General features: G+C 43.6%; 2 protein-coding genes across 2 annotated transcripts; both read left to right on the forward strand.

The window, feature by feature from the left end:
* Positions 1–227: 227 nt before the first annotated feature.
* On the forward strand, positions 228–5089 carry LOC311129287 (DEP domain-containing protein 4-like; the record flags this gene model as incomplete). Its single annotated transcript, XM_084161573.1, has 7 exons — positions 228–661; positions 810–955; positions 1196–1412; positions 1513–1754; positions 1894–2030; positions 2230–2355; positions 3086–5089. The coding sequence occupies 7 exons, from the start codon at positions 228–230 to the stop codon at positions 3149–3151; spliced, it is 1368 nt and encodes a 455-aa protein (XP_084017699.1). The 3' UTR covers positions 3152–5089.
* A 228-nt stretch (positions 5090–5317) lies between these two features.
* Positions 5318–26589, forward strand: LOC311129457 (SCY1-like protein 2). Its single transcript, XM_084161747.1, has 18 exons — positions 5318–5434; positions 7748–7949; positions 8197–8354; positions 14147–14291; positions 15413–15562; positions 16986–17207; positions 17542–17658; positions 17986–18111; positions 18378–18554; positions 18952–19074; positions 21256–21369; positions 21552–21684; positions 21857–21975; positions 22059–22159; positions 22915–22987; positions 23165–23254; positions 23896–24015; positions 24351–26589. The coding sequence occupies exons 2-18, from the start codon at positions 7773–7775 to the stop codon at positions 24969–24971; spliced, it is 2766 nt and encodes a 921-aa protein (XP_084017873.1). The 5' UTR covers positions 5318–5434; positions 7748–7772; the 3' UTR covers positions 24972–26589.
* Positions 26590–27547: the final 958 nt, after the last annotated feature.

A 27547-nucleotide genomic window follows, 5' to 3' on the forward strand; every position in this document is an offset into this window, starting at 1 on the left:
AGTTAAACGACCATACTAGAGGCTAGTTATTAACATCATTGGAGTGAGTGGTAGCTAACTAACTTGCAAGGTGACGTCGTCACACAGCGGGGCGACATGAACTGACAACAGCGGGAACTGACAAGAGCCAACAGTGGCTGTATTGGCAGATTTTTAACGCTTTCGTGGTGTTTTTTTTGCATGCAGTCGCCATACTGTTAATGATATATGACTGTCTACTATCTTGAATGTGTCATCACATAGGATTATCGTGGCCCTTCCACGCTACACAGCTGTGGCATAACATCATCCAGGCGCTGCAGGCACAGGTGGAGGTGCGACGACGGCGGCGCCACCTGCGTGTCCACCCTGACTGCTTCACGGGCTCGGATGCTGTAGATGCTGTGCTCAGCTACCTGATGCAGAACGTCTTATTCTGCGCCAGCGAGGTGTCCCGCCTCAAGGCCGCCAGGCTCTGCCAGGCGCTCATGGAGGCCAAGGTGTTTGAGGCGGTGGGGACCAAGCTGTTCCGCTGGGACAAGGAGGTCTCTTTCGAGGACACGGGCTGCAGCCTCTACAGTTTCCAGGACTGCGGCTCGCTGCCCGGCTCAGCCAGGAAGGATGGGGACACAGAGAACATGGCCCCCGAGGACTTAATGGGCAAGAGGAAGAAAGGCTCCAGGTTTGTCTGAGTCACAAACATGCACACACACATACATTCTTATTCTTTCTGTGTTTCTCTCTTACACACACACACACTTGCTTTTACTGTACCTCACTACATCATCACTGCCCTTGATGTCGATGATAATCTCTCCCTCTCTCTGCAGACTGAATGAGCTGAGGACCATCTCCAACCCCCTGGCGCTGGGCCCCTCAGACCAGAGGGTGGAGAGGCTGCTGAAGACCATCAACCTGCAGCTCTTCCTCCCTAAGGCCATGACCAAAGCCCCCACCACCTTCCTCTCAAAGACGGGTGAAATGTCAAAGCCTGGCTGTCTTCACCTGGCCATGTTGAAAAGTACTATATTGAAAAAGGAAAAGTTAATGTACTTGCTCACTAGTCCTGTCCCCTTTTCCATTCTCTGTATCCCTTCATCCCTCTTCCCCCCCTCCCTTTCTCTCTCTTCCTCTTTTTTTTCTCGCTCCATTTTTTTCTCTCCCACTCTTGCTTCTCATTCTACCCCCCTCTCTCTCCCTTCCCCTCTGTCCTCAGTGGTGGTGGAGGAGGTGTGGAAGCAGCAGACGCTGCTCCAGCTGCTGCAGACGGTGGATCTGCCCGTGCTGGACTGCATCCTGGCGTCCCTGACCCGGGGGGCCCAGCCCCACCCCCAGGCTGCAGCCCTGCAGCCGCTGCAGAGCCACCACCAGGACCTGGTCATCTCCAACACCTGCCTGGACCGCGAGCTGCCCCAGAGCCTCAACCTCCCAGAGTTAGTACCTAACCAGCCGCCATAGAATGACTGACATATTGAGCGTACCCATGAAGGTGCAGTCAAATTGCTGTGGTGTGAGGGCCTTTTGCCGTTCAAGTTATTCTGTTTATATGTGGCTGGTGGCGGCCGCTGACTGCCTGGAGCTCTTCCCTGACCAGCTGATCGTGTTGGCGGGGGAGCACCTCCTCCAGCAGGGCGGTACCACTGGGGCAGAGAGGATGGCCGGCCAGAAGAGACTTCTGTTTGACACCATGGCTAAGCACTACGGAGGCCAGGAGAGGTCTCGGCTGCTCACCGGACGCTACCTGGACATCCACACGGCCATACTGGACCTGCTGGGTGAGACTGGCTGGTTGAGGAAGTATGGTGGGGTGTAGCGTTAGTGTGTTTTCATCATGTAGATCCCTGCGTGTGTCTTTGACACACACCCACTCACTGTCTCTCCCTATTTTTCCTCTTTGTGTGTGTGTGTTCTCAGACGGTGGGAAGGTGGATGATGCTGTCAGGGCCTATCAGCTGTGTCTGCTGGAGCCTGCTGGGAGAGATGAGCTGAGGAGACTCCTGGCCTTCATGGCCACAGCAGCCCATCCGGATGCATGCCGCCTGCACAAACAGGTAATCTCACTCCATACACACACCATTTTAAAACGATTGTTTCTCAAATAATGGGTCAGGGCCCAATGATAAATACTATATACATCAGTGGTGGGCAATCATACCATGCGACGCGGCTGTGGGTGCAGGCTTTTGCTTCAGCCAAAGTGGTAACACTGGTGGTCCACTGTGTGACTGACCACTCTGTATGTCCCAACAGACAGACAACAGGGCCCTGGTCAGCAGGACATTTCTGAAGGCCATCGTGCAGAATAAAGAGCTATCTCGTACCCAGAGCGAGAGGCTGCTGCTGTTTCTGATGGACAACTACACTCAGCTCTTCAAGGTAGGCACATGAAATCCCTGATCCTCTTCCCTGGCCCTCTTCTGACAGATCCTCGCCTGCAGTCCTCCAATACCAAAATAAACAAGTTGTAGGGCCGCATTGTTGAACGGAAATAGTAGCTACAGAGGGAGGAAGCTTTAAAATCAGGATTCGGACACCCTGCCTTTTTTAAAGTCAGGCATCTGACCCTATTCTCAAGGGTGTAATCTGTACTACAGTAGGGAGGAGGTACTACAGTAGTTTCAAGCTCTTTTGTTGTCTTCAATTTGTTTGCTGTATTTCTGACATTGCATGATGCATTAAGTGCAGCATGTATATGATTTGTTTATGTGAATAAAATAACCTTTTTATCAACCCTTCTCTATCCATAATGGGAATAAACCCCCACATCGCTGATTTGAAGCTGTGAGGAGAACGCTGCAAATCCTGCAGCAAGTCCCACTTGATACATAATTTTAGGACTTGGTGATATACAGTATATGCCTTTCTGTGCTGATGCTATTATCATAACAGTACTACATAAGATAATGCGTCATCCCTAATCCTCAATAATGGAATAAACCACCATCAGTGTCGTGTTCACTAGGCACGAAATGAAAGAAAACCGACTGAAACATGCAGGGACTACCAATGAGAAGCTAATTTCCTTTTTCCGTTGCAAAATGTTTTCTGATGCATTCCCTAATAAATACACCCCCTGTATTGACTCCCTTCTCCTCCTGTGTTGCAGTGTTCACGTTCTGCCAGCAGGTGTCGCTGCAGCAGTATGGGGACCAGCGCGAGGCAGCCAACCTAGAGAGCTTGACGCAGCTGATCAGAGACATCAGCCTGAGCGAGGCCCTGTCTATCAAGGAGAGGAGGAGGCAGGTCAAGGACTTCCAGAAACACCATCCCATAGTCTTCCTCCAGCACTTCTCCTCCACCTTCTAGGGGGGAAAGAAATGTAATGAGTGGTGGTAAACCCAATCCAAAATCAAGCCTTACCCCTGCCATGCATTTGTAGATTTGAAAGGATTGGATTAGTTATAAGCAATTCAAGGTATTAAGTATTCCACTTACCCAATCAGAGGGTAAGGTCATTCCAGGGCCATGTTCAGTTGCAGATTGAGATGTGATTCCTTATTCTACATGTCAGAGGCATGTTTGATCTACATAGTGTATTTATATCTAAACGTTCAATCCTGTTGAACATGCCCCTGGTCTACACAAGGGCATACTGCATAGGGGGTGGGCCTAGGGGTTGATTTTGGAATTGGGCAGTAAGGGATCCTTGCCGCCTTTAATAAGTGCTTTTGTTCTTTGTTATGCAAACAGTTGTCACAGTGCTGTGTGCTTTACGTGGGATGAAATATCTATTTTGATTTGATGTAGGCCTAGTTTGTGTCATATTTTAGTGATGTTACTCTCACGAGGCTTTGCTTTTCAAGAGTTCTTATGCATCCGGCTTCCTAATGCATTTGCACTAGTTCCTAGGCCATAGTAAGTTCTCATCAACACTAGATGCTAGTGGTATGATAGTAGCAATTGTTTTGTTCTAACAAGAAGAGATGCACTTACCCAGGTGCCTCAAGAGTTTATTTCTGGGGAATGAGAGCATTCTCTGCTTTCCTTAGCTGATGCCTGTCCGGAAAACTCTTGATTTCATTGAAATCTACATCTAATGTTGGTGACACATTTGCACATATATTTGTTTCCAACTAACAGGCATAGGATCTGGGAATTAATTCAAGGGTTGTTTTGGTATCAAGTAGCTAGTTTTCTCAGGTAGATTTTTATTTAGGTACTGTGAATAGAAGTTTAGACTGTAGATTAAGCTTGAAGAGAAATTGCTTTAGACAAATAAGCATTACACTATTTCTATACCTTAATTGAAATGTAACACTTTTATTGTGTTTTTAAGACAGTAATTTAGCAAATCACGTATTGTTTTGAATTTCGTCAATTGCATCTTATAACTGGTAAGGGAATAATGCTGGTAGCACTACTTTTATATTTGTACATTTTCTGTAGGGGACATTTCTGTTGAAATGGTATTTATCTACTGTAGTTATTTGTGGAACTGTTTCCCACACTTATCAATAACCTATTACATATATGTTGATCACATAGTTGACACTAACTATTCTAATAATATTGACTTGTAATAGGCTTTGAGCGTATGCGTTTGTAAGTTGAATCATGAATTGGTAAATGAAGGTGCAATGTTTAACATGCAGCCAAGCTTCAAGTCTTTACTTTTGTAGTTTATTGGTGGTCTTACAAATGGATGATTTGTCTCTAAGTGCCATATGTTTTTAGCTCAACTTGAAGGTTGAGTGAATTAACTTGTTGAAATGAGTGTAAATCATAGAATCCAGGGGTGTATTCATTAGTTGCACACCCTAGCAAAAAGTTGTGCAACTTAAACTTTTCGCAACAAAAATGAGTTTCTATTGGACAAATTTAAATAGGTCCCTCCCTGTTTGGTTCTTAGTGAATACACCCCAAGTTACTTGTTGTGAATGTTACATTGTTAATTAAGTTGTTGCATCATTGGTACTATGTTTTAAATTCAAGAGCATTTTCTGTTTACTGTGCATGTTGCTGCCTCCTTTGAGGTTTACATATCTTAGTCAACAGAATAGTATACATGACATGATCTGTAACGTTGCCTATTGAGGTTTTATGGTTAATGCATTGAATTGTTTTGAAATGCACTTTATGTTGACTACAGTACAATCAAATAATTTTATTGAACATCATTGGAAGTTCCAGTAGTCATTTGAGCAACCATTGGACGTATGGATATGCATGAAATATACAATATTCAAACACTATACAGAACAGAAATGTGCTATACAGAAGGGTATAATAATGAGAAAAGTACTCTTAAATCAACACGCAGCGCACGACTTATCTGCTAGAGTAGCCGGAAGTGACGCTAACAGTAAGTGGCAAGCTAGCTTAGCAAAGAAGCCAAACAGAAATTTTGACTCTGGAAGAGATGGAGGCTGTGTACCACAGCAATCAGTGACAGCTGTTTTGCTATTTAACCGCGACTTGGAATCGTAAAACCACCTACATCGCCTTCGTGACACAGGTAAGCGTGATACAGTTGGTTTCAGACCCAGAAACACCACACGGCATTTCAACAAACATGTCAAAAGTTTCGTCCCCCTTTAACTAGTCTACTGCTACGCGATAGCTAACTAGCTAGCTAACTGGGTAGCCACATGAATAAAAACAATTTGGAAGTCGGGTGAGGCCCAAACCGGTTAAACAAACAGGACAGGTATTGGTTTAGCCAATACGGTAGCTAGCTAAATTATATGGTGTAGCAAGCTAGCTAACCATGTCACACAACCGTGTTCCTCCTTCAGCAATTGCTCAACTGGCCTCTGCAGACTCACTGGTATGGATAGCCTATCATAGGAGCCAGCTAACGTTTGCTAGCTGCTTGTGTTTGTTCAGCTTCAGCTACCCTACCAGAGTCACGTGTATTGTCTACTTAGCCTGCTACTCAGACGGTGAGGTGAGGAAGTGGAAAGTCACTGTTATTGGCTCTTTCACATTTCCAGTAGGAAATGCATCCAACCAATTGTAACAGCTTATTGATTCCACTTTTATAATAAAAAGGACCATATTGAAACGGAGAATGTTACATGTAGACTAACCTATGCAATATCCAGAGACCGAGAGAGATACACTTTGGCAATATCATATTCCAACGTTACATTGCATTTTGCTTAGGATCTAGCTAGGTCTCGCAGCTTGCAGACATACATTTTGGGCTAATTCATAAATTCATTGAGCGCTATTTCAATATCTGTCATCAATGTGAGAATCTCAATAGTACAGTGCTGGTTGAATACAATCGGTCAGCTCTTCTCGCCACTTGAATAAGGGCCAGCCATTTGTATGCCCAGTCATTCTTTTTACCTCACTTGCTCGCCTGCTTTTAAGGAGAGATTCTGGGAATTGAAATACTGTGTATTGAAATGACAGGACTGCATACAGGAATAATACTGTGTGATTCATTTCTCAGCAGACAGACCGAGACTTTGATACTTTTTAGGCAACATCAATCTTGATTAAGGAGGGGATTGAATGTCTCTGCTGTAACCAAGAAGCTTGATCTTGACATGTAGCCACTTAGCTAGCAAGTTAGAAAACCAAATGCATAGCTGGAGCCCTGAGCTGGATATAATTTGATTTCTTATAGTTTATATTTAACTTACAGTTAGTTATAAGCAGTGGCATAGCACCCCAACCCCCACCCCCGTAAACAAAAAAAGATATATATTTTTGAACGGTTTTTTAAATCATACTGTCTGTATTTCAAAATACCTTGGTATATTTTGTTTGGCACTGAATTTTCAGTTCTTTGTTATGGCAACCGATGTGTGAATCATCAGTTTGTTTGTTCAACAATTTATGTCAGGAGGGATTTGGCAGCAATGAGACAGAAAGTCAGACACACAGAGAGAGGAACACACTGATTAAGTAATGGGTTTTATGGACCGGTTGGTTTCCTCCCTGCTCAAGATTAAAGCCCTTTGCTTTGTCCATGTCAAGCAGTGTCCACTGACTCAATTATGGCTGTTGGCAACTACATCAGCGCTAGGCCCAGGTGTTGAGGAGAGCAATGACATTATACCCTGCCTGCAGGAGACCGACTTGTACAGATACAGGCTTCAGACAGTAACTCAATGAGGTTTATAATTAAACATGGGATCAATGGCTTCCTCACTAGTCTGTTGTTTGGGGTGCGAACCCACATTTCCAGGCTGCGTCCCAAATGGCATCCTATTCCCTATATAGTGCACTACTTTTGTCCAGAGCCAATAGTGCACTAAATAGGGAATAGGGTGCCATTTGGGACGTAGACCCACTGCTTGATATGCTAATAGGATATTGTGTCTGAATGTGTTCATTCACTCTGATTCTATTGTTGCTGTGCCGGGGTTTGGATAGCGCTTGTCGGGATTTGTCAGACGCGAGTGCAGACAATGCATACTAATAATACAGAAATATTGACTCTGTTTCGGATCTGTCTCTCTCACTTCTAAGTCACTGTGATTTAGGAGATTTGTTGGGATTTGTTTGTTTGTGTGTGTATGATCGCACATGCCCACTGTGTGTACTCTGTAGTACTGTGTAGGTGGATGTGCATATTGTGTGTGTGTGTGTGTGTGTGGCACACATCAGAGACCTCGACAGCTCTGTCTACAGCCATTACAGGACACTTTCATGTGTGATTTTGCTCTCTGTGGCAATCTGGCAGGTGCGTCAATGTGTGTTGCTAATAGACTAGTTTTTTTCCCATACGAAAGTTGTGTGTGTTTGCAGCCTCTATTTCAGTACACCATATAGTTGAACCCTCTGTGACCTCTTTCTCTCTCTTCACCCCCAGGGGTCAAAGGTCAGGCTGAGTCACCATGGAGTCCATGCTAAACAAGCTCAAGAGCACTGTCACCAAGGTGACGGCCGACATGACCAGCGCCGTCATGGGCAACCCGGTGACGCGGGAATTTGAGGTGGGCCGCCACATCGCCAGCGGCGGGCCCGGCATGTGCTGGAGGATCTACAACGGAACCAAGAAGTCGACCAAACAGGTGAGGCTGCCTGGGGGCTTCATGGACTGATAAATATAGGCCTGTTCTATACTTAACTTGCTTAACTAGAGCAGTGTCTCCCAACCCAGTCCTTGGGCTCCCATAGCCTGAGGACTTACACATGTTTGTTTTCCACCATTTGTTCAAAGGATGGATGGGACTCATTTTACCATCTCCAACTGACACAAACTGTCAGTGGTTGTCCTGATGCAGATGGTCATTCCTGTTTTATTCTTTGTTCTTCCAGGAGGTGGCTGTGTTTGTGTTTGAGAAGAAGATGGTGGATAAGTATCAGAAGTTTGACAAGGACCAGATCATTGACTCTCTGAAGAGAGGCGTGCAGCAGCTCACCAGACTGCGCCACCCTCGTCTGCTCACTGTCCAGCACCCGCTGGAGGAGTCGAGGTGGGTTAAGCTTACTGTATGCTTCCCAGTCGAAACAGTTTGCGCGTATATTCAGACTACGTTTTTGTTCATTTTGGTGTTTGGCAACGTTTGGCAGTTTTTTTTTCCGTCAGTTCGAGCACATTCTTTTCTTTGTTGAGGCTTGTCCAAGTTCAGTAGCCGAAGTCTATGCCCTTTCGTCTGTAATTGGTCAACATTAGGGATTCTTCATTGAAGTGTTTGTTGTCATTCAACGACAGACCACTCGTTTTCATGAAAATTCTTTCACTTGAGAAATACTGTATCGAACATCTTGGTTAGATGTAAAATTGCGCGACTAAGACCGCCTCTGCAAAAACATACAAATTATAATTACAGACCTCTTGAGTTATCTTAGATGAATTCAGACTATTTTAAGGATGTGTACTAGTTGCTACGGTGTCTCAAGAGGGACAAACAGTATTATTGCTGCTTTTTTTCAAGTTTTTCAAGTGAGTTACAGACGTTCACTTCGCCTAGCTGAGTTCTGCTAGGAGCCTTTACACACTGACACACACGCATAACACACACACACAAACGCAAGTCATGCATACACACTCTGAGGCATATATCTGTACCTGGGGCAAAAGTTCAGGATACCACCGGGTTGCTTCCCGAGGCTGTGAGTCTGTTACCGGGGGCTGATACTGTCATGGTTCATGTGGGGTCAAATGACATTATGAAGGGCAGCTCAGAACAGCTGAAGATGGATTTTAAAGAACTAATTGGGTCTCTACTTGACACCAACAAACGCCCCATAATATCTGGCCCTCTGCCCTCCCTAAATCGTGGCATTGAACGGTTCAGCAGACTTTTAGTCCTCCTTAACTGGCTACGGGACTATTGCAGCTCAGTGGGTGTAACATTTATTGACAATTTTGATACCTTATGGAAACAAAGCTTGTATAATAAGGAGGATGGGATCCACCCAAATATTTTGGGTTCCTGGATCCTTTCACAGCATTATAAGGCTGCGTTGAGTCAATGACTCAAGTCCAGCTCATTTAATCCCTACCATTGTGTCGCTGAGTTGTCATAATGATTCAGCAAATGTACATTATCCTAGGGGCGTTGGAAGACACAATGTAAATAACCTAATTTATGTCCATCTAACTGCCCGGAATGCCTCTGCTCATCCTACAGCTATTGTATGCAGTAATCATATGCCTATGAACCAGAGTAATACTGTTAGCACTGAGGTGGTGTGCCCTAGTAGGAAGTCCACTGTGTGCAGCTCACCCTGCACTAATAAAAATAACCAGAGTATGTTTACCTCTGCTAAACTTCCCAGTAAAGCAAGACAAATAATCAAGCATCCCAGAAAAGTGTTAGAAATAGCCCACATTAACATATGTAGCTTAAGAAACAAGGTTCATGAAATCAATAATTTGCTAGTAACAGATGACATTCATATTCTGACAATCTCTGAAACTCACTTAGATAATACCTTTGATACAGTGGTAGCAATACAAGATTATAACATTTACAGAAAATACAGAAATGCCAATGGGGGCAGTGTTGCGGTCTATATTCAGAACCACATTCCTGTAAAGCTTAGAGAGGATCTCATGTTAAATACTGTTGAAGTAATATGGCTACAGGTTCACCTGCCTCACCTAAAGCCCATTCTGGTGGGAAGCTGCTATAGACCACCAAGTGCTAACAGTCAGTATCTGGATAACGTGTGAAATGCTTGATAATATATGTGATATCAATAGAGAGGTATACTTTCTGGGTGATTTTTAAATATTGACTGGCTTTCATCGGGATGCCCATTCAAGAGAAAGCTTCAAACTGTAACTAGTGCCTGCAACCTGGTTCAGGTTATCAATCATCAGCCTACCAGGGTAGTTACAAACTGTACAGGAATGAAATCCTCAACATGTATTGATCATATCTTTACTAATGCTGCAGAAATTTGTTTGAAAGCAGTATCCAAATCCATTGGATGTAGTGATCACAATATAATAATAATAATATGCCATTTAGCAGACGCTTTTATCCAAAGCGACTTACAGTCATGCGTGCATACATTTATTTTTTTGTGTATGGCTGGTCCCGGGGAACGAACCCACTACCTTGGCGTTACAAGTGCCGTGCTCTACCAGCTGAGCTACAGAGGACATATCTAGGAAAACCAAAGTTCCAAAGGCTGGGCCTAATATTGTGTGTAAGAGGTCATACAAGCAGTTCTGTAATGATTCCCATGTTGTTGATGTGAAGAATATTTGTTGGTCTGTGGTGTGTAATGACTAGGAACCAGACGCTGCTCTTGACACATTTATGAAATTGCTTATCCCAGTTACTAATAAGCATGCACCCATTTAAGAAAATGACTGTAAAAACTGTTAAATCCCTGTGGATTGATGAGGAATTCAAAAATTGTATGGTTGAGAAGGATTAGGCAAAATATATGGCAAATAGGTCTGGCTGTACAACCGATTGGCAAACGTACTGCAAATTGAGAAATAATGTGACTAAACTGAATAAAAAGAAGAAGAAACTACACTATGAAACAAAAACAAAGATAAATGACATGAAGAATGATAGTAAAAAGCTTTGAGCACCTTAAATGAAATTCTGGGCAAATTGAATCAGATGAATCAGATGGCTCATTCATCACAAAACCCACTGATATTGCCAACTACTTTAATGATTTTTTTCATTGGCAAGATTAGCAAACTTAGGCATGACATGCCAGCAACAAACGCTGACACTACACATCCAAGGATATCTGACCAAATTATGATAGACAAGCATTGTAATTTTGAATTCTGTAATGTAAGTGTTGATAAGGTGAAAAAAGTATTATTGTCGATCAACAATGACAAGCCACCGGGGTCTGACAACTTGGATGGAACATTACTGAGGATAATAGCGGAGGATATTGCCACTCCTATTTGCCATATCTTCAATTTAAGCTTACTAGAAAGTGTGTGCTCCAGGCTTGGAGGGAAGCAAAAGTTATTCCTCTACCTAAGAATAGTAAAGCCCCCTTAACTGGCTCAAATAGCCAACCAATCAGCCTGTTACCAACCCTTAGTAAACTTTTGGAAAAAATAGTGTTTGACCAGATAAAATGCTATTTTACAGTAAACTAATTGACAGCAGACTTTTAGCACGCTTATAGGGAAGGACATTCGACAAGCACAGCACTTACACACATGACTGATGATTTGGCTGAGAGAAATTGATGATAAAAAGGTTGTGGGGGCTGTTTTCTTAGACTTCAGTGACATTATCAATCATAGTCTGTTGCTGGAAAAACGTATGTGTTATGGCTTTACACCCCCTGCTATATTGTGGATAAAGTTACCTGTCTCACAGAACACAGAGGGTGTTCTTTAATGGAAGCCTCTCCAACAAAATCCAGGTAGAATCAGGAATTCCTCAGGGTAGCTGTTTAGGCCCCTTACTTTTTTCAATCTTTACTAACGACATGCCACTGGCTTTGAGTAAAGCCAGGGTGTTTATGTATGCGGATGACTCAACACTATACACGTCAGCTACCACAGCGACTGAAAGGACAGCAACACTTAACAAAGAGCTGCAGTTAGTTTCAGAATGGGTGGCAAGGAATAAGTTAGTCCTAAATATTTCAAAAACTAAAAGCATTGTATTTGGGACAAATCATTTACTAAACCCTAAACCTCAACTGAATATTGTAATGAATAATGTGGAAATTGAGCAAGTTGAAGAGACTAAATTGCTTGGAGTAACCCTGGATTGTAAACTGCCATGGTCAAAACATATTGATACAACAGTAGCTAGGATGGGGAGAAGTCTGTCTATAATAAAGCGCTGCTCTGCATTCTTAACAGCACTATCAACAAGGCAGGTCCTACAGGCTCTAGTTTTGTCGCACCTGGACTACTGTTCTGTGGTCAGGTGCCACAAAGAGGGACTTAAGAAAATTGCAATTGGCTCAGAACAGGGCAGCACGGCTGGCCCTTGGATGTACACAGAAGAGCTAACATTAATAATATCCATGTCAATCTCTCCTGGCTCAAAGTGGAGGAGAGATTGACTTCATCACTACTTGTATTTGTGAGAGGTATTGACATGTTGAATGAACCGAGCGGTCTGTTTGAACTACTGGCACACAGCTTGGACACCCATGCATACCCCACAAGACATGCCATCAGAGGTCAAGAACAGACTATGGGAGGCGCACAGTACTACATAGAACCATGACTACATGGAACTCTATTCCACATCAGGTAACTGATGCAAGCAGTAGAATCAGATACTAAAAAAAATAGATACAAATACACCTTATGGAACAGTGGGGACTGTGAAGAGACGCACAGATACATGCATACACACACACAATAACATACACACGTACACATGGCTTTTGTGTTATAGATATGTGGTAGTAGAGTAGAGGCCTGAGGGCACACACTTAATATGTTGTGAAATCTGTTATGAATGTATTGTAATATTTTTAAAATGTATAACTGCCTTAATTTTGCTGGACCCCAGGAAGAGTAGCTGCTGCCTTGGCAGCAGCTAATGGGGATCCATAATAAATACAAATACATGCAAAAAATGGATACGTACATACACACAACAGGTGACGCATAAACACATGCAGCAAGGTATGATCAAAAGCTTTGGGCCTCGCTCTACAGACTTGGCACTGAATAATACATACACCTGCCAGAGGAAGTGGAACGAGAGATACTCACTCAGTCTTTCTCTCTCTCTCTCACACACACTACATCTTTCAATTTCAATTCAAAGGGCTTTATTGGCATGGGAAACATGTTTACATTGCCAAAGTAAGTGAAATAGATAATAAACAGTAAACATTACACTCACAAAAGTTCCAAAAGAATGAAGACATGTTGTAATGATGTGCGAATAGTTAAATTAACATAAATATGGGGTGTATTTACGATGGTGTTTGTTCTTCACTGGTTGCCCTTTTCTTGTGGCAACAGGTCACGAATCTTGCTGCTGTGATTGCACATGGGTATTTCACCCAATAGATATGGGAGTTGATCCCCCCCCAAAAAAATTGAATTCTTTGTGGGTCTGTGTAATCAGGTGTGGGTCAGGTATTCTGCCACTCTGTTTACGGCCAAATAGCATTTTAGATTGTTCTGTTTTTTTTTGTTAATTCTTTCCAATGTGTCAAGTAATTCTCTTTTTGTTTTCTCATGATTTGGTTGGGTCTAATTGTGTTGTTGTTGTCCTGGGGCTCTGTGGGGTCTGTTTGTGTTTGTGAACAGAGCTATAGGACCAGCTTGCTTAAGGGACTCTTCTCCAGGTTGATCTCTCTGTTGGTGATGGCTTTGTAATGGAAGGTTTGGGAATCGCTTCCTTTTAGGTGGTTGTAGAATTTAACGGCTCTTTTCTGGATTTGATAATTAGCGGGTATCTGCCTAATTCTGCTCTGCATGCATTATTTGTTCTGTACGCAGTCTCAATTTGGTGTTTGTCCCATTTTGTGAATTCTTGGTTGGTGAGCAGACCTCACAACCATAAAGGGCAATGGGTTCTATAACTGATTCAAGTATTTTTAGCCAGATCCTAATTTCTCTCTCTCTCTCTCTCTCCCTCCCCCTACCTACCTACCTTCTTTTATTACTCACCTTCCTCTAGTTCACCATCATCCCCCCTCTCTCTCTCTTTCTTTATCTAACTGTTCCTCTTCTCTTCTCTGTCATTCTTAACACACTCCTTCTTTCTTCATCTTTCTTTGTTTGTAATAATTGACACACTAATGTGAGCATTGAAGTTGAATTCTCTCTCCCTTCCTCCTTCAGGGACTGCCTGGCGTTCTGTACAGAGCCAGTGTTTGCCAGTCTGTCCAACGTGCTGGGCCAGTGGGACAACCTGCCCAGCCCCGTGCCCACAGACATCAAGGACTACAAGCTGTACGACGTGGAGACCAAGTATGGCCTGTTGCAGGTGAGACCCAATACACACGCAAGTGTGTAGATACACATTCACACACACGTCTTGTTGCTATGTGTATTGCTTGGCAGATGTTTCAAACCCAATTGGACTAACCACATGTTTATTAAGTTGGGTCCCAGGCATATTTTTTTTAGGATAATTGATTAGATTGTGCTCCCATGCCAAGTCACACAGCTACTTAAAAGGGCAATCTGTGATTGCTACTTCAATTTTTGGACTTTTAAATTAATTATATGTACCCATTGATTCTTGAAGAATATAACTTAATGCCTCATGAGCTTAGTTCAACTGTCGTACACCTTCAGAACCCAAAGCTTGTTTTACTAATTTGTTTGTAAACAATGTTATTGTAAACAAACACTAGCCTCAAAACATGGTTAAAACTATGTTGATTTCATGGATGGTCAGTTCTTGCATCCATAGCTCTGTCTAGGAATTTGGGAGTGGTAAAAAAATCAAGCTCCACCCTTCAGCTTTTTACAAAAACATTGGTATGAAAAAATGTATGCACTCACTAACTGTAAGTCGCTCTGGATAAGAGCGTCTGCTAAATGACTAAAATGTACATGTAAAAATGTGGGGTTTCACTGTTTGAACCGCAGATTGCCCCTTTAAGGAGGAATGCTGTGAAATGTCACTGCTGCATAATTGATCTGGGTTGGAGAAAAAAAACTGTCAAGTACAGCTTGAATTTGTGTGTTATGGTGTGAATGTTTTTCTTTGTAAGTGTTATAAAATGCCTGGAACAAGCGAGATGAGATGAAATAATTAGACTGTACTTTATTAATCCCCAAGGGGAAATGAGTTTGTCAGTAGTTAGTATCACAGATTGTCTTTCTGTTTCTCTTGTCACTGTTTTACCTCTCCTGTATTTTATCTGCTTCATGCCTCTTTCTTCTCCTCTGACTACTCTCCTCTGACTACTCTCCTCTCTCTCTCTCTTCTCCCTCCCTCTCTCCCCCCCTCCTTCTTTTCCTCTCCTCTGACTACTCTCATCTCTCTCTTCTCCCTCCCTCTCTCTCCCCCTCCTTCTTTTCCTCTCCTCTGACTACTCTCATCTCTCTCTTCTCCCTCCCTCTCTCTCCCCCTCCTTCTTTCCCTCTCTCCCTCAGATCTCGGAGGGCTTGTCGTTCCTCCACAGTGGGGTGAAGATGGTCCATGGGAACTTGTGTCTGGAGAACGTCATCCTCAACAAGAGCGGAGCCTGGAAGATCATGGGCTTTGACTTCAGCATCTCCTCCACCAACCCCTCAGACGCCGAGGTGAGATGGTCAGCACAGTACAGAGAGAGGGAGAGTGTGTTGGTGTGTGTGTGTGTGTGTGTGTCTGTTGACCTCCTGTAGTTGAGTGTGTGTGTGTGTGTGGCCTGTGAGCACCTGTATGTATCTCTTCCTCTGTGTGTGTGTGTACAGTTGAAGTCTGAAGTTTACATACACTTAGGTTGGAGTCATTAAAACTAGTTTTTCAACCACCACACATTTTTTGTTAACAAAATATAGTTTTGGCAAGTCGGTTAGGACATCTACTTTGTGCTTGACACAAGTAATTTTTCCAACAATTGTTTACAGACAGATTATTTCACTTATAATTAACTGTATCACAATTCCAGTGGGTCAGAAGTTTACATACACTAAGTTGACCTCAGAATTTTTTTTGTAGACCTCCACAAGTCTGGTTCATCCTTGGGAGCAATTTCCAAACACCTGAAGGTACCATGTTCAGCTGTACAAACAATAGTACGCAAGTATAAACGCCATGGGACCACAGCCATCATACCGCTCAGGAAGGAGACGAAGACAAAGATCGTACTTTTTGGAGAAATGTCCTCTGGTCTGATGAAACAAAAATAGAACTGTTTGGCCATAATGACCATCGTTATGTTTGGAGGAAAAAGGGGGTAGCTTGCAAGCCGAAGAACACCATCCCAACCGTGAAGCACGGGGGTGGCAGGATCATGCTGTGGGGGTGCTTTGCTGCAGGAGGGACTGGTGCACTTCACAAAATAGATGGCATCATGAGGAAGGAAAATGATGTGGATATATTGAAGCAACATCTCAATACATCAGTCAGGAAGTTAAAGCTTGGTCGCAAATGGGTCTTCCAAATGGACAATGACCCCAAGCATACTTCCAAAGTTGTGGCAAAATGGCTTAAGGACAACAAAGTCAAGGAATTGGAGTGGCCATCACAAATCCCTGACCTCAATCCTATAAAAAGTTTGTGGGCAGAACTGAAAAAGCGTGTGCGAGCAAGGAGGCCTACAAACCTGACTGAGTTACACCAGCTCTGTCAGGAGGAATGGGCCAAAATTCACCCAACTTATTGTGGGAAGCTTGTGGAAGGCTACCTGAAACCTTTGACCCAAGTTAAACAATTTAAAGGCAATGCTACCAAATACTAATTGAGTGTATGTAAACTTCTGACCCACTGGGAATGTGATGAAATAAATAAAATATGAAATAAATCATTCTCTACTATTTTTCTGACATTTCACATTCTTAAGATAAAGTGGTGATCCTAACTGACCTAAGACAGTGAATTTTTACTAGGATTAAATATCAGGAATTGTGAAAAACTGAGTTTAAATGTATTTGGCTAAGGTGTATGTAAACTTCATACTTCATCTGTATCTGTCCTTACATACCTGTCTCCACCCCCTTCCCCGTCCTTCCCTCTCTCCCCCAGCCCAAGTATTCCTGTAAGGAGTGGGAGCCCAACCTGCCTCCGCTCTGCCTGCCCAACCCAGAGTATCTGGCCCCCGAGTACATCCTGTCGGTGAGCTGTGACGCTGCCTCGGACATGTACTCGCTGGGCGTGGTGATGCACGCCGTCTTCAATGAGGGCAAGCCTGTGTTCCAGGTCAACAAGCACGACATCTTCAAGAGCTTCAGCCGACAGCTTGACCAGGTGAGGGGAGGGTGGGAGAGATAAAGGCTTGATGGCCAAAACATGTCGACGTGACTGCTGATCAAAATACAAATTAATCAAAATTAAAATGAAGTTGAGTGCTGGTCCTCTTCATAAAGTTAGATTTCTCTTGAGCGACAGCACCAAGGACTCATTCAGGCGACAGACCTTAGTTAGAATGTATCACGTCTTATTTAGCATTGTTGAGCGATATTAACACCATAGTTCACTGCAATATCTGTAATGCATCATTGATTCCATACCTTTTTAAATTAGTAGATCTCACCCGCTCTCTCTCTCCCCCCCTCCCCATCCCCTGTCTGTCTGTCCATAGCTCAGCAGACTGAGCCCCACCATGTTGAATAAGATTCCTGAGGAGGTGAGGGAGCACGTCAAGATGCTGCTGAGTGTCACGCCCAACGTCCGGCCTGACGCTGACCAGATGACCAAGGTCAGATCACCCCAGTGTCACCACATATGACCTTAAGTCACTAATACATCAGGATACACTTTACTTTTCACATATATTAAAGCAGGATCACCAAGTCAGCTAGCTAACTTTGATAAATATTTAGAAATACCTTTAGATTTTCTGATTCATTTAATCAAGCTAAATTTGAATATGGGTTTTTGGTTGAATCAATCCATGCCCGTATCAAAATCTTCTTCCTAAAAGGTTATTTCAGAGCATTTAAGCAAGATGAACTCATTGATCCTGCTTTATGACATACCACCCAGTTCAGTTTAATAATCCCTTCTCTCCATCTGGGTGCTTCAGATCCCCTTCTTTGATGACGTGGGGGCAGTGACGCTGGCCTACTTTGATTCCCTCTTCCAGAGGGACAACCTGCAGAAGTCCCAGTTCTACAAAAACCTGCCCAAGGTCTTGCCCAAGCTACCCAAGGTTAGTGTTCACTGTGTGTGTTGCTCTTACAGTGCATTTTAGAGTGGCCTAGCAGTACATTCCTACAGTAGAATGCTTCATGCTCAGTGTACAGGTAGTTTGGAACGCGGTCTTCAATAATCCAGTCAAATTGTGATTTGCCATTTTTTGGTTGTCCACTTTATTCAACCGCAAATATGCGTTCAAAAGTGACCTAATAAAAATCATTCTGATTAAAGCCACTATTCCTAACCCCTTTGCGTCCTGTCTCTTCTTCTCGACCCCAGAGAGTGGTGGTTTACCGTATCCTCCCAGCCCTCACCTCAGAGTTCGTGAACCCAGACATGGTGCCGTTCGTCCTGCCCAACGTCCTGCTGATTGCAGAGGAGTGTACCAAGGACGAGTACGTCAGACTCATCCTGCCGGACCTCAGCCCTGTGTTCAAGCAGCAGGAGCCTGTCCAGGTACACACACACACACACAGTGTATCCCCATACCCAGTTTTTAGGCCTACCTTCTATGTTTGCTTGATGTGTGTTACAGGGATGGCATGGTTAGATAACAGACTAGAGGATGCTGTAAACTTTATCTGGTGACAGGGCTGTATGTATCATACTGTTTCTCTCTGTCTCCTTTCCATGCCTTCAGGCAAGCAATATGGTGAGTGGTCTTTGCTAAGCGTAGTTGCTAAGACATTGCTTGTGCGTCGCGCGCGCGTGCGTGTGACACCCTAATGCTTAAAAAAAGAGCTCACTTTATTCCTAGTTTCAATTCACTGGTAGTTACACATCTCTCTTTGTATCTGTCACTCTCCCATCATTAACCCTGGATGAACCGCGTTTAACCCTCTGTGTCTATCAGATCCTGCTGATCTTCCTGCAAAAGATGGACCTGCTGCTGACCAAGACCCCACCAGAGGACATTAAGAACAGCGTTCTGCCCATGGTCTACAGAGCCCTGGAGGCACCCTCCATCCAGATACAGGTACCACAGACAACCACATCATGATTGTACGACGTGTTTATTCCACCGGCAGAAAGAGAACTGCAATACAGTTGAAATGCAAATGAAATAAGGTTAGGTTTAGGATTGAGGTTAAGGTTAGGTTTAGTTTGAGTATGATTAAGGTAAGGGTACATTAGCATACTGTTGTCCGTTGCCATTCATTTTCTGCCGGTTAAATATACACTGGCTTGATTTAATGCATAATTTGTTGGCCGGGTACTGTGCATTGTAAAAGAGATCTCTATTTACCTATCCAAATAAGTCAGTGATGTAGTGAAGGAAGTAAAGGGAGGTCAATTGCGGCGTTAACGACTAACCACTGACCCCATATCCTGAACGTACACTACCGTTCAAAAGTTTGGGTTCACTTAGAAATGTCCTTGTTTTCAAAAGAAAAGCAATTTTTTTGTCCATTCAAATAACATCAAATTGATCAGAAATACAGTGTAGACATTATTCATGTTGTAAATGGCTATTGTAGCTGGAAACGGCTGATTTTTTTTAAAATGGAATATCTACATAGGCATACAGAGGCCCGTTATCAGCAACCATCAGTCCTGTGTTCCAATGGCACGTTGTGTTTGCTAATCCAAGTTTATCATTTTAAAAGGCTAAACCCTTTTGCAATTATGTTAGCACAGCTGAAAACTGTTGTTCTGATTAAAGAAGCAATAAAACTGGCCTTCTTGAGACTAGTTGAGTATCTGGAGCATCAGCAATTGTGGGTTCGATTACAGGATCAAAATGCCCAGAAACAAATAACTTTCTTCTGAAACTCGTCAGTCTATTCTTGTTCTGAGAAATGAAGGCTATTCCATGCGAGAAATTGCCAAGAAACTGAAGATCTCGTACAACGCTGTGTACTACTCCCTTCACAGAACAGTCTCTAACCAGAATAGAAAGAGGAGTGGGAGGCCCCGGTGCACAACTGAGCAAGAGGACAAATACATGAGTGTCTAGTTTGAGAAACAGACGCCTCACAGGTCCTCAACTGGCAGCTTCATTAAATAGTACCCGCAAAACACCAGTCTCAACATCAACAGTGAAGAGGTGACTCCGGGATGCTGACCATCTAGGCAGAGTTGCAAAGAAAAAGCCATATCTCAGACTGGCCAATAAAAACAAAATATTAAGATGGGCAAAAGAACACAGACACTGGACAGAGGAAGATTGGAAAAAAAGTGTCATGGACAGACAAATCGAAGGTTGAGGTGTTCGGATCACAAGAAGAACATTTGTGAGACGCAGACCAAATTTAAATGATGCTGGAGGAGTGCTTAATGCCATCTGTCAAGCATGGTGGAGGCAATGTGATGGTCTGGTGGTGGTAAAGTGGGAGATTTGTACAGGGTAAAAGGGATCTTGAAGAAGGAAGGCTATCACTCCATTTTGCAACGCCATGCCATACCCTGTGGACGGCGCTTGATTGGAGCCAAATTCTTCCTACAACAGGACAATGACCCAAACTATTTAGGGAAGAAGCAGTCAGCTGGTATTCTGTCTATAATGGAGTGGCCAGCACAGTCACCGGATCTCAACCCTATTGAGCTGTTGTGGGAGCAGCTTGACCGTATGGTACGTAAGAAGTGCCCATCAATCCAATTTGTGAGAGGTGCTTCAGGAAGCATGGGTTGAAATCTCTTCAGATTACCTCAACAAATTGACAACTAGAATGACAAAGGTATGCAAGGCTGTAATTGCTGCAAATGGAGGATTTTTTGACAAAAGCAAAGTTTGAAGGACACAATTATTATTTATATTAAAAATCATTATTTCTAACCTTGTCAATGACTACATTTCCTATTCATTTTGCTATATTTCCTATTCAAACTCATTTAATGTATGTTTTCATGGAAAACAAGGACATTTCTATGTGACCCCAAACTTTTGAACGGTAGTGTATAACTAACCATTGAGAAGATAAGAAAAACCTGACCCTAGACCAGCGGTTAGCAGCAAATTCAACCAACTTTGTAAAGCTCACATGGGAACCTCCATAGAGATTCTATAATACGCCTGACCAAGACAGACAATATTTTGCCGTTGCTATGATCCCAATGTCCATTCGAGAGTTCTAGGCTATATGTGATTCTATGGAAACCGCTGCCATTAAGTCATCACCAATGCTGTGCCCTATATTTGTGTGCCCCCCCCCCCCAGGAGCTGTGTTTGAACATAATCCCCACGTTCGCCAACCTGATCGAGTATCCCTCCATGAAGAACGCACTCATCCCCCGCATCAAGTCTGCCTGTCTACAGACCACCTCACTTGCAGTCAGTCTCTCGCTCTCATTTGACTCTCTCTGTCTCTCTCTCTCTCTCTCTCTCTCTGTCGCTCTCTCCCTCTGTCTCTCTCTGTTGATCAAATGCACATGGTTGTTTTTGACTGACCATTGATTGCCAGTTAATTGTACAGAAATATTCTGATTGTGTGTATGTTTGACCTGTGTGTGTAGGTGAGGGTCAACTCCCTGGTGTGCCTGGGGAAGATTCTGGAGTACCTGGACAAGTGGTACGTCATTGACGAGATCCTGCCCTTCCTGCAACAGATACCCTCCAGAGAACCAGCCGTACTCATGGGGGTTCTAGGTAACGGAACATCTAGAACGTTTTAGAATCTAGATGATAGTCCTAGGGATAGTTCTAGGCTAACACTTAAAAACATGAACTATCCATTTAACAGTATTGATACATTTTCTGTTGATGTTTGTTGTGGCTCTGATCTATTGTGGAATGGTTGTATGATTGTTTCCACCCATAGGGATCTATAAGTGTACCTTCTCCCATAAGAAACTGGGCATCCCCAAAGAGCACCTAGCTGCCAAGAGTCTGCCTCACCTAGTCTCGCTCAGTATAGACAACAACCTCAACCTCAACCAGGTAGGTAGATAAGCGCGCACACACACACACACACACACACACACACAGAGGTTTTATTCAAACCCTCTCTCTGTGTGTTTCAGTTTAACTCCTTCATGGCTGTGATCAAAGACATGCTGACTCGTATGGAGGCAGAACACAAGACCAAACTGGAGCAGCTACACAGCATGCAGGAACAACAGAGGTATCAATCAAATCACTCTTTCCCTCCTGTCTTCCCCCTCATGTTTTAATGTCAGGTGCACAACTACAGTGAAATGCCTTTCTTGCAGCTCTAACCCCAACAAAGCAGTAATCAATAACAATGTAATACTCAAAATAACAAGGTAGAACAAACACACATGAGATATAAAAATAAGAAAAACACGATAAAGTAAGTAAGCATACTATATACAGGGTTAGTCAGTTCCAGTACCATATTTACAATGTGCAGGTATAGTGGTTCAATAGAGGTATAGGGGTAAGGTGACTAGGCATCAGGATATATGATAAACAGAGTAGCAGCAGCGTATATGATGATTGTATGTGAGTGGGTGTGTGTAGAGTCAGTATAAATGTATGTGCATATAATGTGTGTGTGAGTAAATGATGGAGTGTGTGTTGGAGTATCAGTGTGTGTAGTGTGTAAGGCCCTGTGAGTGTGCATTGAGACAGTCCAACCTTTTTGTATTTTATTCTTATTTTTGCACTGTCAATGCACACTCACAGGGCCTTACACACGGTATAATGTTTTAGACTGTTCTGTTCTTTCTGTATTTACTATATCTTCCTACTTCTCATTTTCTTAGTCAACAATGACTCAGGAAATACTGTCTGTGATGCAAATTAATGTTCAGAATCTGATTAGAAAGATGAGGGTTGAGTAATGTTTGATTCTGTTTGTGTGAGACAAATTCCCTTGAATGCAATAGTTTGAGCTATTCTGTCTGTCCTCCTCAGGAGTATGAATATCAATACCAGTCAGACGAACCACTCAGAAGAGACGAAGCGCACCCCCAGCCCTGGCAACCAGGTGAGAGGTCATTTCCTTGACAACAATGAGAGAGGCGATTGCCCAGATGAGGCAAAAACGTGTGCATGAAGGCTTGATGTATGTGATTTCATATACTTGTAGGGCCAAATGTATAATAAAAATGTATCTTGGCATGGGTTGGTGTTATGGCTTATTGAAACCGTTGTCTTTTTCCAGATTGATGATGTCTTTGGAGGGAGTTCTGGGAGTGCAGGGTTTAATGGGAAAGTGAACGGAAGCTATGCACCAGCTCCCCAACTCAACAGAGTACGTACTCAGCATCTTATTCAGTAGGCACAGACCGGAGCAAACGTATTGCAATGGAAGTCAGTTAACATTCCTATTAAATAAGCTTGGGTGGTGCATGTTCTGTTTGACTCTCTTTTTGTGATTGAATGTTACCAAACCCATCTTATCTATCCTAACCTTGTATAGCTGCTAGTGTATATTTCTGTTCTCTCTCTCCCTGTCCCTCTCTCTCTCTCTCTCTCTCTCTCTCTCTCTCTCTCTCTCTCTCTCTCTCTCTCTCTCTCTCTCTCTCTCTCCCCGTCTCTCTCTCTCTCCCCGTCTCTCTCTCTCTCCCCGTCTCTCTCTCTCTCCCCGTCTCTCTCTCTCTCCCCGTCTCTCTCTCTCTCCCCGTCTCTCTCTCTCTCTCCCCGTCTCTCTCTCCCCGTCTCTCTCTCCCCGTCTCTCTCTCCCCGTCTCTCTCTCTCTCTCCCCGTCTCTCTCTCCACGTCTCTCTCTCTCTCTCCCCGTCTCTCTCTCCACGTCTCTCTCTCTCCACGTCTCTCTCTCTCTCCACGTCTCTCTCTCTCTCCACGTCTCTCTCTCTCTCCACGTCTCTCTCTACGTCTCTCTCTCTCTCTCCCCGTCTCTCTCTCTCCCCGTCTCTATCTCTCTATCTATAGATGTCTCTGACTCTGGAGGAGAAGCAGCGGTTAGCCAAGGAGCAGGAACAGGCAGCCAAACTAAGAAACCAGCCAGCACTAGCCCCCCAGAGTATCAAACCAGCTACTCCTTCTACCCAGGTAGTAGACACATACATATACACATACATACATACATACATACATACATACATACATACATACATACATACATACATACATACATACATACATACATACATACATACATACATACATACATATATACATACTCGTGTGAAAATGTATAGTTTCTTACTTGGTAGCCATCCATGGTTACACTTTTTTAACTCCTCATATAGAACAGTCACAATTACATCTGCATCATTTATTAGTTTGATGTTTAGATCGATGTAATCTGCTTTAGTTTCCACTTCAAACCTGCCACCTATTTGTCATTGAGATGATAAGCTGATTTGACCTGATGTGTTTGGCAGGCCAAGGACCTGACTAGCAGCCTGCTGAACAATATGACACCCCTGGGCAGCCTGTCCCTCACCTCTCCCCCCAGACCAGGCATCGTCCAGGGCAGCACCATCTCCTCCTCAGCCTACCCCTCCACCACCCCCATGGGCTCTATGGTCAGCAACGGTTACAACCCAACCATGGGCTTCCAGACAGGGGGGATGGGCATGCGGCCCCCTGGCCCCGGCCTCTACGGAGGGATGGCCACCACCACCAGCACCCCTAACTTTGGTGCCCTGACCCAGAACCAAGGGTGCACCAAGACCCCTGACATGTCTGCCTTGGACTCCTTATTCACTTCCAACAAGCCCAAAGTCGGCCTCAACCAAATGGCTCCTCCCAAGCCCACCCCCGGGACCACCGCCACCCCCTGGCTTAATCAGTTTGGTTCGGCCCAGCCCAGTCAGACTGCCCCGATGCAGGGCGCACCATTAGCCATGGGAGGGGTGGCCAGTGGGTTCGGGATGCAGGCCAACCCTTTCTTCAGCCCGCAGAACTTCTCTCAGCCCACGGCCGCTCCCGGAATGAATGCTGGTGGTGGGCTCAGACACAGTGCGTCCGTCAACAACGACCTGAAAGACCTATTTGGCTGAAAACAACTTTCCCCACTTTTAATGACGACTGATGGAAGGGAAGTTGGACTTTTGAACTGCAAACAAGAAGAAAGAAAAATATACTTTTTGGACCGACTGTGAAAATTATGATGAATCCACTTGATATTTGTTGCTATTTGTATTTTAATCTGCTGTGGTTTGGGTTGCAGTGTAGTTCTTAAGCTCCCATCGGACTGGACACTGAAGACCCAGCTTTTCGATCTGCACGAGGATTCCAAAACTTGACTGGAGAGAGAGGGAAAAGACTCATGTTGTGTGCTGCTCTCAGTAATGCTTGTGGGGGTTTCATATCGTTTCTTACCTGAGACACTGGGGTGAAAGGTTTATTCTAGAATACATATCTTCTCCATAATCCCTATTCTATGTGATGGGATGAGCAGTGGCATAGAGAGCAGTCTTTCTCAATCCATTCCTTTTTAGCCCAGCACTAACACATCTGTTATTCATGCTGCACATCTCAACAGCCTGCTATATCATATCAATGTGGTTCCTGAGACATTCAACACTTCTCCAGAGTGGACTGCAAAAAAACAGTACCCAAAATGCCACTCTTGATTCGTTGAATCAGTTATTAGTGCCGGTCTAAATCTAAAATGTGTGGGTCCTTTTAGTGGGGTCCTGTTGTCGCTTTGAGGACGACAATCCAAAAGAGCGGTAGAATCGCCGGCTAAACCGCACGGCCGGAAAGGCCAAGTCTCCATGGAAACGATCTCCGCAGTAACACCCCACTCCATTTTGGGATTTTTAGTACCTATGCTTTCTGTTCTCTGCCTCGAATGAGATTATGAATAAGGATTCGACAGTGATGTCATAAATGTCAAGATTCTTAAAGTATAAATTAATCCAAATAAAACTGGATGGAAGTGAAAATCAAATCTAAGTTTATTGGTTGCGTACACAGTTTAGCAGATGTTATAGCGGGTGCAGCGAAATGTTACTAGCGCTTCTGCGGTCTCTACATCTGACCTAAAGAAAGGGTATTTTCCGAGCAGAAATCCAATTCAACGAACAGTTTGAAAAGGGAGGGGTTGCTGTCCACACAGAATTCTGTGCGTGAATACTGTGAGGGTGACCGTTACATACGGCTATCTTCTTAATTGAATGAAGTAACTCACCTGTATATGTACTGAATGGTTTGCTGTAAGTGAGTGATTGGTCAATATATATATATATACTGGGAATTGTGAATGAATGTGAAGGAGTATACGTAAATGGGTACATAATGAAATGTCAGTGCAATCATAATCCATTTAGTTTGTTTGCCCGGTGTCTGGTAACTTTAACCTTACGTGTCCCTGTCTTGTAATACCCCCTCTTTCCTTCCATCATGTTACTGACCTGACCAATGGGAGACCACAAACGATTTGTTTTATCCACTGACTGCACTGCTAAATCAGTGATTCTGTTGAAATGTAGTGAATTTAGTAATTAATGATTTTATTCCACGCATCAAACCAGGCTGCTTTCAACAAAGCAAGCAGACCATGTATTTTAAGTTAATCGTTGGACATATCAAATGTACTATCAAATGAAGGTATATCAGTCCTTTATTTATATATATATATGAGTTGAACACTTTTTCATTAAAGGGGACCTGTCCTGCATTGTTGATATATAAAGCTATTTAAAATGGGAGCTTAAAGGGGCTCTTGTATTGTTGTGCTCTTGTGATGATGAATGAGAGGCCTTAGAGGAGAGCTGTGTGCAATAATAATCCATGGGGGTGGAACTAAGTCTGGGGCTGCATCTCAATAGTAAAAAAGTAGCCTCCTTTCCTCATCCCCTTTGCTTATCTCCTTCCCTTCATCTGCACTGATCTGAAATCCCAGGATAGGTGAAAACCCTATGGGCCAAATGGGACAGGAGAGTGTCATCTCACCTATCCACCTGTTGCAGACTAGTGCAGGTGAAGGAAGGAGACGAGGAAAGGACGCCGTTGTAGACTTTTGAGACCAACCCCCTTGTGTGAATCCTCACTGAATGCTGTTTGCTGACTGGGAGACGTAGGTTTCGTTAGTTAACAGAACACATGCTAACTTATATTCACAGGCCTTTGTCGGATAGTAAAAAAAAGAAGAAGCTTACTGTCCACGACTAGGTGAGCTGTCACTGAGTTGGCACAATGATAATGTCATTGGCTAGTGTATAACAAAAAAGCAGGGGCCTTCTGGGTTCTAAACCTCTTTCTATTGGACACAAGTGATGGAGGTCTGTCCTGTTTGGGCAAAGACCTCTTTGACGCCCATATTTCACGAAAGGTAGCCGCAATGTTCATGCGATTGTAACTATAATGACGGAAGCTTTTTGAGGGCGAGAACTGGATTACATTTCCTGCCATCGTGACTCGTGCGCTTGGACGCGAGGACAAAAAACGAAAGCCTATTCTTCTACAAGAGTTCTGATCCTTTGTATACTACTGCTGTCATATGTGTAGTGTGGCCTCTATGAACTTTGTATTGTGTGGTGTTTTCTGAGGTGGTTCAAAGAAAATCTGTACATATATATGAAAATACACAATCTAATATTCTCTATGATGTCTGTATTTGAGTCTGAAC

This window comes from Coregonus lavaretus, assembly GCF_964263955.1.
Source record: "Coregonus lavaretus genome assembly, chromosome: 5".
Classification (NCBI taxonomy): domain Eukaryota; kingdom Metazoa; phylum Chordata; class Actinopteri; order Salmoniformes; family Salmonidae; genus Coregonus; species Coregonus lavaretus.

Coding starts and splice junctions, on each gene's coding strand:
- LOC311129457 (XM_084161747.1), top strand. CDS start 7,773: ATGGAGTCCATGCTAAACAAGCTCAAGAGCACTGTCACCAAGGTGACG. Junction 17,208..17,541: donor TCAGCCGACAGCTTGACCAG/GTGAGGGGAGGG, acceptor GTCTGTCCATAG/CTCAGCAGACTGAGCCCCAC. Junction 18,555..18,951: donor AGCAGCAGGAGCCTGTCCAG/GTACACACACAC, acceptor TGTGTCTATCAG/ATCCTGCTGATCTTCCTGCA.